General features: G+C 41.9%; 1 protein-coding gene across 12 annotated transcripts in view; it reads right to left on the bottom strand.

Annotated features, from left to right (window-relative positions):
• Positions 1-532: 532 nt before the first annotated feature.
• The window catches only part of neb (nebulin), an 89,969-nt gene continuing 77,378 nt past the window's right edge, over positions 533-13,123 (bottom strand). For 8 of the 12 annotated variants that reach the window (XM_071355343.1, XM_071355344.1, XM_071355341.1 and 5 more), the window contains 8 exons: positions 9,364-9,456; positions 8,652-8,744; positions 8,087-8,194; positions 7,667-7,853; positions 3,420-3,512; positions 2,146-2,286; positions 1,815-1,918; positions 533-1,521 (listed from right to left, as the gene is read on the bottom strand). In XM_071355343.1, the coding sequence (XP_071211444.1) occupies positions 1,348-1,521; positions 1,815-1,918; positions 2,146-2,286; positions 3,420-3,512; positions 7,667-7,853; positions 8,087-8,194; positions 8,652-8,744; positions 9,364-9,456 (993 nt within the window). In that variant the 3' untranslated portion in view covers positions 533-1,347. Of the gene's footprint in view, positions 1,522-1,814; positions 1,919-2,145; positions 2,287-3,419; positions 3,513-7,666; positions 7,854-8,086; positions 8,195-8,651; positions 8,745-9,363; positions 9,457-10,056; positions 10,150-10,684; positions 10,778-11,351; positions 11,445-11,975; positions 12,069-12,642; positions 12,736-13,123 lie in introns of all 12 variants that reach the window. The other 4 variants (XM_071355360.1, XM_071355346.1, XM_071355345.1 and 1 more) reach the window with 4 other exon arrangements.

Below are 13,123 nucleotides of genomic sequence, written 5' to 3'. Positions count from 1 at the left end.
TCTATATAAACTTTACTGGCTCATCTTCACAGGTTGTGTCAATATCAAAATTATTATTGATATACCTTGAATCAATAAGCAAGTTGCTGTAACGAGAATAAACATTTTCCATAAGCTCACGCCACAGCTAGCTTTATTTGTTTTTATTTAACTAGGCTTGTCAGTTAAGAACACATTCTTATTTACAATGACGGCCAAACCAGGAAACACTGGGCCAATTGTGCGCCGCCCAATCACGGCCGGATGTGATCCTGTTGCCAGTGGTGCTACCGAATTGGAACCTCTTCTATAGTGCAACTGGATGGTGCGTTGTCAAGGAGGGTGATAAAGTGTGTTGACGAGGCTCGAACCTGGGGCCTTTCTGTCGTGTTATGGACAGTTTATCCTGAGTTGTACTCAGGACGCTTTACTGCAAAGCACTGACGTCAGTTTCACTGCTACCATGTTCTCCGGTTCTGCATTTTGAACTGCAATGTAGCTAAATCGAAGTGAGGAGGCCACAAGGTACAGAAATAGGAACACAAGACGGCACTAGTGCAGAGCGTGGTGTGCTTTATTAGCTACATGTCTTCCTTGACCCCCAGACCTAGGTACTTGGAAGAAACAAAACACACATGCAACTAGTGGCCAGCCTTCAGGAGGGAAGAGGCTGCTCTTTTACAACTTCAGAACGCACAACTCTTCAGAAACTGGGGTGTGAAACGCTCTGAACGTTGTAGATGGGAAATACAATGAATAGAGCTGACATGGTTCCCTATTCTCTGATGAACAAACATCTGTTCTACACAATACATTTCTCTGAACTTTCTGTAATGTTACATTCTGAACAGACCCATGGTTTAAGGTTAGATCATTGAGGCAATGGCACACATCCTTTTTTCTTCTTCATCAACCCCTTGTAGACTTAGGTGATAATACAACTTTCTCTCCATACGTTCTCTTTTACATCACAGGAAAGTTTGAATTGCATGTAGCCCATCTCTTGTGTGAAAGTTAACTTTAAAGCTTTAAGAATATTTAACTGATAAATACATTTGCCTGCAATTTACACAATGGGATTTTGTCATATCATTGTTATTGCAAAACAAGGTCTAACATTCAACAGTAGTCTATATATTGGTATGTTTATTTCTACGTCATCCACAGGGGATAATGAAACGGGCGTCAACAATTTCATGTAGACACTATACTATAGTAGACTAATAATCGTTACACAGCTACTAAAATCTAATTTAAGCACTAGTCTACACAAAAGGTTTACGAAGTGACCCAGGTAGGGGCAGGGAGCCTAGTGGATGTCTCACACACTCTGGAGGAAGGATTGGGGGGGATGGGCGGGCCTTGTCTTTAGATAACCTCAACATAATTGGCCGGCAGCATGCCAGTCTTGCCTGAGCGCTGCACGGTGCCGTACATCCAACCTTCATCGATGGCCTGCACGTTTACGATGACATCACCGTCCTTAAAGGACACCTCGTCACCGTCGGCAGAGGAGTAGTCATACATGGCACGCACCGTTTTCTGAAAGGGACAAAAAAATGATTTTAGTCATGGTAGCTGATAAAGAAAGCAGTGGATGGTTTACTGACATCTTTTTTTTAAATCCATTTTTGGAACAAAATAGTGCACAACATCCCACCAAATGGATTTTGCCAAAAACTCCCAACACAGGACTCCTTGTTTTTCAGGCATCTCCCTTCCCAATGCGGAGGCAATAAAATGTCTAATTCTGTTTCACAGTCAGCAGCAGCAGCCAATAAACTGAGGACTGGTTGCCATGGTAATGACACATGGTACATGGGTACAGTACTCACCCCGGTGGTGGAGGGGTGGGAGGGGACAGAGGACACTGTGGTCTGCTGGGTGGCTACAGAGGAAGACCTCTGCTGCAGCTCCACGGTCTTGGTGTGTGTGTAGCCTGCGGGAGATAGGAAAGACAGTCAAGTCAGCCGTCAAAGTTAGTTATGGATACTTCTATCAAAGAGGAGTGGGCACAGGGTACTGACTATACTAAGTATTGATGAGGTTTGAATATATAGGTCTTAAATCCATGTGGACACTTCAAGTGGTCCAAAGTCGTTTGGTGGTGTGATATCTGAACTTGGTTGTGATTGAGCAGAGGAGGACCTACTACAGTAGACCTACCCATAGAGGGGAGAGTGAAGCCGTTGCTGTACAGCGACATGTGGTGTCCTGGGTCCTCAGACACCTCAGACTTCTCATCGCCAACACCACTCATAGCACTGGTAGAGCGGGAGTGCTCCTTGCTGCGTCGCTGGGCTTGGACTGTCAGATAAGGAATGTCATGGGTTGAATCATTTTTGTATTTTAAGCTACAGGTAACTGCCAACATATTGGAAACACGTGAGTAGATGAGGGTTCCGTAGTCCCCGCCACGTAATTGGCCGGCAGCGTGCCAGTCCCCTCCAAGCTCATCACAAACCTGGGGACCCAGGGACTGAACACCTCCCTCTGCAACTGTATCCTGGACTTCCTGACGGGCCGGCCCCAGGCGATGAGGGTAGGCAGCAACACCTCTGCCAAGCTGGCCCTCAACACATGGCCCCTCATGGGTTTGTGCTTAGTTCCCTCCTGTACTCCCTGTTCACTCACGACTGTGTTTCTAAGCATGACTCCAACACCATCATCAAGTTTGCTGACGACAAGAAGGTGGTAGGCCTGATCACCGATGGTGATGAGACCGCCTACAGAGAGGAGGTCAGAGACCTAGCAGTGTGGTGCCGGGACAACAACCTCGCTCGCCCTCAATGTCAGTCAGACCAAGGAGCTGATACTCCCCATATATAGCTCCATTCTTGGGTATTTTATTCCTCGTTTTAATATTTATTTTTATTTCACCTTTATTTAGCCAGGTAGGCTAGTTGGGAACGAGTTCTCATTTACAACTGTGACCTGGCCAAGATAAAGCACAGCAGTTCGAAACATACAACACAAAGTTACACATGGAATAAACAAAGAGGGCAAGGTAAACGCCAGTAAATACACAGCCATTCTGAGTGATCACCTTCAACCTATGATTAATCATTTCTATCCTGATGGGAGTGGATGACAATGTCCACATCCACAGGGCACACATGGTCACTGAATGGTTTGATGAGCATGAAAACGATGTAAACCATATGCCATGGCCATCTGAGATAGCATTTCCCCCCACCATCAACAAAACACCAAATGATGGAATTGTTACGCATTCCTCCTGACAGAGTTCAACACAGTTGTAGAATCTATGCCAAGGCGCATTGAAGCCGTTCTGGCTGCTCGTGGTGGCCCAACGACCTATTAAGACACTTTGCTGGTGTTTCCATTATTTTGGCTGTTACCTGTATAACTAATTCAGAATTCTTTAATTTATATGATTTCCTGTAATATAAATCATGTCATGCTCAGGCGTGTCTCACCTGACATCATGTGCAGACTCCTGGACTGAATGTTGTCCTCAGCAGGGTCATAGTCAAACACAGAGCCGGGATTGGTGCGCCATACACGTAGATCTGAGGGTGAACAGACAGAGAGGTTTTAATGGTCTGCTGGGGTTTCCAATACCTGCAATTTTCTTAATTGTCCATGTAAGCATAGGTGGAAATCCCAGGGGGGACGGGGGGGACACGAGGGGGATTCCCATCTTGGGAAAAATATGATTTGTCCCCCCCAATATATCACTGTAAACATAACTATGTAATTTCAATAATATTAATAATACGCAATGAAAGCACTTGTGCTGATTATAGACACTTAATAGCGCGTTTTTAAGTTTCAAAAGATTGCGACCCCCTCCGCCCTTTGCCTCACAATGGTTTGATCCACTGCCAGTTCTTTAGCTGGCAAGGTAATAGAGGGTTCGTATCTACTGTCCGAAAGGGACATGTACGTAACTGACGTGAGGTTAATCCAGTCAATCCATAGCAGGTCCATAGCAATGTTATTTATTTATTTTTATGTTGGCAGGGTTCACACACTAGCTGAATTTGCAGAGCTAGCGCGCAAACTAAAGCAAACATTAACTATCAAGCTAGCTAGTACCTATTCCATTTATGTGGCGTCGTCAAAGATGGAATCTTTGCTATCGTCAGTTTATTCCAAGATCAGCATGCAGCTGTAGTGCTTCGACGTCCCTGTGATAAGGTTAGCGATAAACTGAAGTCCAAACTGAACAGAACAGAACTACACTCTCTTCTACCATTTCCTTAAATATATATAATGGTCTCGTTGCAAAAGATAAATTGTCGCAGTGAACTTTTTTTATTTTATTTTATTTCACCTTTATTTAACCAGGTAGCAAAGATTATAGCAAACACAGAAACGGAATTGGTGCTCGCTAGCTTTACAAATTCAGCTATTGTTGGAAGCCAGCCAATATGAAACAAACTATTAAAATTACAAAAGGTTGCAGCATGTGTTGTGTAAATGTGTGTGTGTGCAGCTAGGCCAGCCAGCCAGGTAGAAAAATGGCAGAAAAAAGTAAGAAGACGGACATCAGAGTATTTGTCAGTACACCAAAACGCATAGTAAGAACTCTAGTAGCCTAATATCTCAAAGACTAGTTGATAAAATGTTCATAAGAAAGAAGTGAAATGCTAATGGAAATGTTTCACAATGATGTCATTAGGCAGAGCAGGCAACAGATGGCACACAGACAGCAGAGCTGGGGACAGATATGCAGGGACAGATTGGCAGAGACAGGGAGTCTCAGGTAAGTTTGTTGAGTCTTTGTTTGGCAACATTATGAAAGGTTCTCAATTTTTTTTACTTGTAAAATAGGGACATAATTGGAAAATGCCATGGATACCCCCACTCTCAACTTAAACTGGTGACTAAACTAAGATTTGTTTACGGCAATGGTATTGCTGTTGTGATTAATTGTGTAGTTTTGGGTACCGGTAGTTAGGAGTACGGCAAACACCTTATTTATTTTCTAGGAGACAGACTGTGAGTCAGTTAGGGTGGTGAAAGGGAAAGAGCCAGGGAGAGAGACTTCAGAGGACAGTGTCACAGCCACGGCAGGACCAAGTGTCACCCTTGTTGCCAGCAGCACCAGTATAGGGGACAGTGGCACAGCATTGTCCAGTTACCACAGTGATGGCACAAAACCATATCAGCCACACCCACAATTTATAGAACCGCAAACTCTTGCCAACAGAGTGTTGACGTTTCAAGAGAGATGGTTTCGCGATTTCCCCTGGCTACATTATAATCCATCAATAAAAGGAGTGTTGTGTTTTCACTGTAGCCAAGGGTTTTCAAGCCAGCCATCTTTTGGCCAAAGAGCAGATGCTGCCTTCATTAGTGCAGGATTTAGGAACTGGAGAAAAGCCATTGAAAAATTCACAGCACATCAAAACTGCCAAACCCACCGCCACTTTGTAATTGTAACAGCACACCAGCTAAATCCAATCAGTGTCCAGTTATCCAGCGCGTGGGGTAAACAGCAGGATGACGCAAGGCATTGCTTGATGAAAATTGTTAGTTCGGTGCGGCATGTAGTAAGACAGGGACAAGCCTTTAGAGGCCACACGGATGACAGTGGGAATTTATACCAGATTTTGAAACTTAGGGCAGAAGAGGATGATCCCATTTTACTGAAGTGGTTAACAGAGCGTACCACAATGTACACAGGCCCCAAAGCACAGAATGAAATTCTGAACATCATGGCCAATAGTCATTCGAGGCATTGCAGCTGAGATTAGGTCTCTTCCGATTGTACAATTTTCATTAATTGTTGATGGTACTCAAGATGTCTCTGGTGCTGAACAGGAGAGTGTCTGTCTGTGTTATGTTGACCATGACCTTGTTCCTCACAAGGAGTTTATTGGGCTATACAGGGTGTCGGAGACAACAGGCGAGGGCATTGCGAAAGTGGCAACTGATGTGTTGTTGAGGAAACCCGCAAACATATGCTCGGTTCTTTTGTTCAGTAGTGTGTATAGCAGTGGTTCTCAACCTTTTTGGGGTACTGGAACCCCTGCATATTTTGAGGCAAGGCAGGCAAGGTTTTGAGCGGTACTCAGGGACCTCCACCCCCTCTATATTATATGTAAACTTACTGGAAACCTTGTGGTACTGACTACATTCATTACACTTTTTTATTTCACGGACCCCTTGCCATGGACCCCTGTTTGAGAACCCCTGGTGTAATTGATATTTGTTCTTTTGTTTAGTAGTTTTCAGTACACTTACAAATTATTTATTTCATGTTATTTTATTTAAAATTGCATACTTTGTGCGACATACTTGTCCATAGCTGCTGTTTGAAGAGTTGAGACACTGACTGAAGGATATTTTGTTTGATTTATTTGGGTTTTTCATTGAAGTAGTTATTTTGCTTTTAGAACTGTACTTATTTTAAGCTTTTTGTTCTTGCAAAGATATTGTAGTAGACTCAGGCCAGGTGCACATATTTAATGACTATATAAATGTATCAGAAAAAGTCTAATTAAAAGGTCAATTCAATACGGAGACCAACTTTGTGATGGTTCTCAATGGAGATTCTTTTAGATGTGATCACACCATGTTCATTGTATTTATGAAAACTACACCCATACAGTGTACAGTACCATTGTCACCTACTGACCTTTCTTGATATTGCTGGTTGTAAGTACGAATACCTGCATACATACTGAACTGGTAAGGAGCACTGCTATAACTATTATTAGTAGTAGAATTATAATGATTTAAACATTTGAACAAGTTGGGAAAACCCTTCAGTTAACTACTGTACCTATCAATTATCCAGTTGTAGGAATTATGGTTCCTCAATATACATTTAACATATAACAACGTATGCTATGTGTTACAGCACTACTTTTGGTGTCCCCCTCAGGAATTGCTCTTGAGAAAATTTAATGTAATTGTCCCCTCCAAGGTTGATATCAGATTTTCGCCCCTGCATGTACGTATTCTGACCGATTCTGCGTTAAGAAGTACATCGTATATCTAGGCCTGGATTCAATCCGACCGCGCTTGTAGATAATGTGGCTTTTAAAGGCTAAATTAGCGCATTGATTTTAGGTAAGATTCAGTTGGGATTTACATTTAAATGTCAAGCGCGCTGTAGCCAGCGTTGGAAAAAGAACACAATTGTCATACTTAAGTAAAAGTAAAGACACATTCATAGTAAAAATCAACAAGTATTTGTTTTTAAATATACTTAAATATCAAAAGGAAATGTAATTGCTCAAATATACTTATGTACAAAAGTAAAAGTATAAATTATTCAAAATTCCTTATATTAAGCAAACCAGACAGCCCCATTTTAGTTTTAGTTTAGTTTTTGGATAGCCAGGGGCATACTCCAACCCTCAGACATCATATACAAAATAAGCATTTGTGTTTAGTGAGTCCGCCAGATCAGAGGCAGTAGGGATGACCAGGGATTTTCTCTTGATAAGTGCGTGAATTGGACAGTTTTCCTGTCCTGCTAAGCATTCAAAATGTAACGAGTACTTTTGGGTGTCAGGAAAATGTATGGAGTAAAAAGTACATTATTTTATTTAGGTATGTAGTGGAATAAAATTAAGTTGTCAAAAATAGATACCCCAAAAAACGACTTAAGTAGTATTTGAAAGTATTTGTACTTTCCACCACTGGCTGTAGCACGGTTTCAGATTGATTCACGGCACTACAGTGTGTCTGTGTGTTTTATTGGTACCAGTGACAGTCTCCTGTTCGTGCTCCACGACGCGTCTCTTCTCCATCTCGACCACGCGTCTCTGGATGCCACGGTAGTTGATGTCGCTGAACTCCTGGGTGTTCTTCTTCACGCGGTCCATGACAGGGTCAGAGGTAGTGGGAGTGAAGCTGCCCTTAGTCCTTTCAAAGTCCTGGTGGTATTTCACCTGGTGGACACAGCACTGGGATGGTTTTACATCGGTAGGGAATGCGTCATCAACTTGGTATGGCATGTGTTATTTCATTTTAATAAAGGACTAAGTGGAAAGCCTAGTTCAATTTAAGTGGTATGGTTTAACATTGGTACGAATTATGACAGTTATACATTTTTGTCTGGCAGTTATTACATATAAATTACTCTTTACAAGCTTAATAACATGTAGAAAAACCAGAGACTAACTCCAGAAATGTTGCGTTGAGTTTCCTTGACCCGTCTCATCTCAGGTGTGTCCAACACAAAGGCAGCCTTGCCCTGGACCTGCTTACGGAAGCTGTCAGAGTACAACACCTGTGGGATGGCAGAGAGGACAGCAGAGGAACAACGTGAGCACCAGAGTTAACAGATAGGCCCACTCTAAGAAGAGCTTATTATTGGGACCTCCGACAGATGATATTAGCAGGGAGGTTCAAACATTCAGAGTGGGTGTGGATTAAGAGGGTGTGTCCCAATTCATAAGGGGGTTAAAAGTGTGTTTTCCTATCCTTAATGGGGGTGATAGGAGTGGGAGAAAGTCAGGGGAACAGGAGGAAGTTGACTAGTTTCAACAACAAGGGAGAGGGTTAGCGATGATAATATTGACAACACATCACAGCTGGTGGGTGGTATTAAAATAGATGAGGAGAGTAGAGGCTGACTACTGTGTATCTGATTAATATGGTTAACTAAAGCCAGAAGAAGAAGGAGTTAGAGAGGGTTAACGTGGGTTCTAAAGGGGCACACAGGTCATGGAGAATGGCTGGTGTACCGAGCTAATCTGTTCTTGGTTCCGTTTCGCTCTCTCCATCTCTGGAGTGAACACTTGGGGTGTTCCTTTAGCAGAACTGTCTTTATACAACACCTACAGAACAGAAACACAATGCCCCCCAAGGGACAGTAAGACACACTGCAACAACACAGACAGCAATCACACAACCCAACACACACACACTAAAACATCTGTAGCCTCCACAGCATGGCAAGGATGTTAGTTGCCACACTAAAACAGGAGATATAATAACACAAAACTAACAGAACACTGCTGTGGAGAGGAGATAAAAACTTGTGGAAAAAAGGTTATGGAAAGGGGAAAATGGAAAAGCAAAAACAGGGAGCCACATCGTAGAGGGTGTTTTTGGCTGAGGTTGGAATTAAGGGAGAGTCAAAGGTGATTTACTGATGTTGGAAGGTGGATGGATGGATAGATAGGAGGGAGAAGGACGGATGTGTTAAATTGGGATTTTTGATTGTTGATGACAGGGGCTGTAGCTCAGGGAGCTCCAGCCTGAACCGATGGGCATCGCTGATGCAGGAAGATAAAAGGAGTATATGAGGGTTGATGATAAGGGTCAGGAGATAAAGAAGACGGTTTAAGGAGGTGAGGGATGGTCAGGTGAGGGAGGGTCATGCTCAAATGTCAACTAAACCCAGTGAAAAACACAGAAACACGTGTTGGTGGGTTCAATGGTTTCCTCTAGTACCGAGCTGATGTTCTTCTGCATCTCACGGACCCTCTTCACCTCTGGTAGGTCTGAGACGGCTGTGCCCTGCCCCAACGAGTCCTTGTACTTTATCTACACATCAGATCAGCAGCACGGGTCCCATGCAGAGTAGAGGAGATGTCACAATGGACATACACACAGAGAGCAACCGTAAGCCAGAGACAGACAGCAGCTACAAATGGCATTGAACTCATAATAGCACAAGGACAAGAGCAACTACAGAGGAATAAAGCTAGAATGAACACACAGGACACAGCAACAACTTCAGCAACAGCATTTTGGGCCTCACCTCTTAGATGGAAACATGTCATCACAGAGAGGGGTTCCCCCACAATATATTGTTCAGACATAGTTACATGTTACCAGAGAACTTGACATTGTAAAATCATCATCTACTTGCTTAATTTTTGGGAAAAATGTTTAACTGAAACGAGCTACATTAGTATTATGACTACATGATAGGTTTGATGAGATGGTGATAAAGGATTGTTTAATAGGGTATCTTTCACAGATAACAGTTTTGAGGTGGGGTGAGATTGGAAAGGGTTGGACAGGGGAATTAAAGAGGGGTTGGAGTTGTACAGGGGCTTGAAAAATAGGAGCAGGACAGACAGGAGTATATGGATGGTAGATGGAAGGTAGGTAGGTGGATCACACTATAATACTATGTACCGTGCTAATGTGTTGCTGATTGCGTTTAACTCTCTCCATCTCTGGGGTGTCTGACAGAGCTGTCCCTCTTCCCAAATCCTCTTTGTACTGAATCTTTAAACAGTAACACGAGGACAACCAGTCAGAAAGAGGGTTGATTGCCCATTCAAATAATAACAAAGGATATTGTAAACTTATGATGGCCGCCATAAAATGCATGCAAAGGTTTGGGTTATAGTTAAACTACTGTTCTGAAATCTCATAGCACTTCAGTAAAGAAACTTAGTAGAAATAAAATCAAAAGATTTTTTTAAAGTATGATGAAATTAATAGAATCAAAAAATGAAGAAGAAAACTCTAAGAGCAATTTGTCGGGTGGGCCAAAAACAGATTGAAAAACAAAAATATAAGGGGATGGTTCTATTTGGGCCTTTAGTTTGGAGGAAAAAGGATGTTACGTTATTTTGTATTCAGGAGGAAGCGCTAGGTTTCATCTTAGCACACAGAAGTCAAAGGTCAGGAGAATAACCACTGATAGTTTAGGGGGCATTATTTGAGGTCAGTTAGGGGTCATATGACAGAGAAGGTATGAGTTTTTTGGGAGTTTGTTGGTTGGAAATTAAGCGGGGCTAGATAGAAACTCTAATACCGAGCTGATGTTCTTCTGCATCTCACGAACCCTCTTCACCTCAGGTAGGTCTGAGACGGCTGTTCCCTGACCCAACAAGTCCTTGTACTTTATCTACCATAGGGGTTCCATGAGGAACACAGAGACAAAGCAAGACAGATATAAAGCACACACATACTGTACATACATACAGCAGCAAAGACGAGGGCCTCACTGAAAACAGTGTCAATGCAGCTGGCGTAAAGCACAAGAACGTTCACATGTACTGTAGGTAAAACAGTCATGATTGTTAACAGCAGTTAAGTTTACAGCATATACAGTTTATAACACTATACACAATGTAGCTGAATAGGAAACTTCTGAGCGAATGAAAGTTCGATATTTGGTTTAGTTTATTACAGATCTTAGATGTAATGAATTATTGTTTTGTTTGATGACTTCTGTTGAGTCTGCTGGGACAATGAACTCTGAGATTAGTATAAACACTGCAGAACGGTGTTGAAAAGGTGGAAATTAAAAATGGTTGCCATTATGCAAAGATTAAACCATTATATGGTCTAGTTTTAAAAAATATGGGAACTGTGTTGGTGGTGGTGTGGGGGTCAGCATGGAGCCTATGGCATGGAAGTGTAGCCTGAGTGAAGATGGGTGGAGAGGAGAAGAAAAACAGGGTCACACTATAGTGTACCGTGCTAATGTTTGTCTGATTGCGTTTAACTCTGTCCATCTCTGGGGTGTCTGACAGAGCTGTTCCTCCTCCCAAATCCTCTTTGTACTGAATCTTTAAACAGTAACACAGGACAACCAGTCAGAAATAGGGTTGATCACCCACTTAAAAACAAACAAAGGATATTATAAACTTATGATGGCCGCCATAAAATACATGCAAGGGTTTGGGTTATAGTTAAACTACTGTTCTAAAATCTCACAGCACTTCAGTAAAGAAACTGAGAATACATTTAAAAAAATAAAAAAGTATGATGAAATTATTTGAAACAAAAATTGGAGAAGAAAAATCTAAATGCAGTTTGTTTGTCTGGTGGGACACAGATTGAAAAACAAGAAAACTAAAAGGGGATGGTTCTATTTGGGCCTTTAGTTTGGAGGAAAAAGGATGTTACGTTATTTTGTATTCAGGAGGAAGCGCTAGGTTTCATCTTAGCACACAGAAGTCAAAGGTCAGGAGAATAACCACTGATAGTTTAGGGGGCATTATTTGAGGTCAGTTAGGGGTCATATGACAGAGAAGGTATGAGTTTTTTGGGAGTTTGTTGGTTGGAAATTAAGCGGGGCTAGATAGAAACTCTAATACCGAGCTGATGTTCTTCTGCATCTCACGAACCCTCTTCACCTCAGGTAGGTCTGAGACGGCTGTTCCCTGACCCAACAAGTCCTTGTACTTTATCTACCATAGGGGTTCCATGAGGAACACAGAGACAAAGCAAGACAGATATAAAGCACACACATACTGTACATACATACAGCAGCAAAGACGAGGGCCTCACTGAAAACAGTGTCAATGCAGCTGGCGTAAAGCACAAGAACGTTCACATGTACTGTAGGTAAAACAGTCATGATTGTTAACAGCAGTTAAGTTTACAGCATATACAGTTTATAACACTATACACAATGTAGCTGAATAGGAAACTTCTGAGCGAATGAAAGTTCGATATTTGGTTTAGTTTATTACAGATCTTAGATGTAATGAATTATTGTTTTGTTTGATGACTTCTGTTGAGTCTGCTGGGACAATGAACTCTGAGATTAGTATAAACACTGCAGAACGGTGTTGAAAAGGTGGAAATTAAAAATGGTTGCCATTATGCAAAGATTAAACCATTATATGGTCTAGTTTTAAAAAATATGGGAACTGTGTTGGTGGTGGTGTGGGGGTCAGCATGGAGCCTATGGCATGGAAGTGTAGCCTGAGTGAAGATGGGTGGAGAGGAGAAGAAAAACAGGGTCACACTATAGTGTACCGTGCTAATGTTTGTCTGATTGCGTTTAACTCTGTCCATCTCTGGGGTGTCTGACAGAGCTGTTCCTCCTCCCAAATCCTCTTTGTACTGAATCTTTAAACAGTAACACAGGACAACCAGTCAGAAATAGGGTTGATCACCCACTTAAAAACCAACAAAGGATATTATAAACTTATGATGGCCGCCATAAAATACATGCAAGGGTTTGGGTTATAGTTAAACTACTGTTCTAAAATCTCACAGCACTTCAGTAAAGAAACTGAGAATACATTTAAAAAAATAAAAAAGTATGATGAAATTATTTGAAACAAAAATTGGAGAAGAAAAATCTAAATGCAGTTTGTTTGTCTGGTGGGACACAGATTGAAAAACAAGAAAACTAAAAGGGGATGGTTCTATTTGGGCCTTTAGTTTGGAGGAAAAAGGATGTTACGTTATTTTGTATTCAGGAGGAAGCGCTAGGTTTCATCTTAGCACACAG

This window comes from Salvelinus alpinus, chromosome 20, assembly GCF_045679555.1.
Source record: "Salvelinus alpinus chromosome 20, SLU_Salpinus.1, whole genome shotgun sequence".
Taxonomy (NCBI): domain Eukaryota; kingdom Metazoa; phylum Chordata; class Actinopteri; order Salmoniformes; family Salmonidae; genus Salvelinus; species Salvelinus alpinus.
Note: the sequence above shows the minus strand (reverse complement) of the source record. Positions and strands in the feature narration are given on the sequence as shown.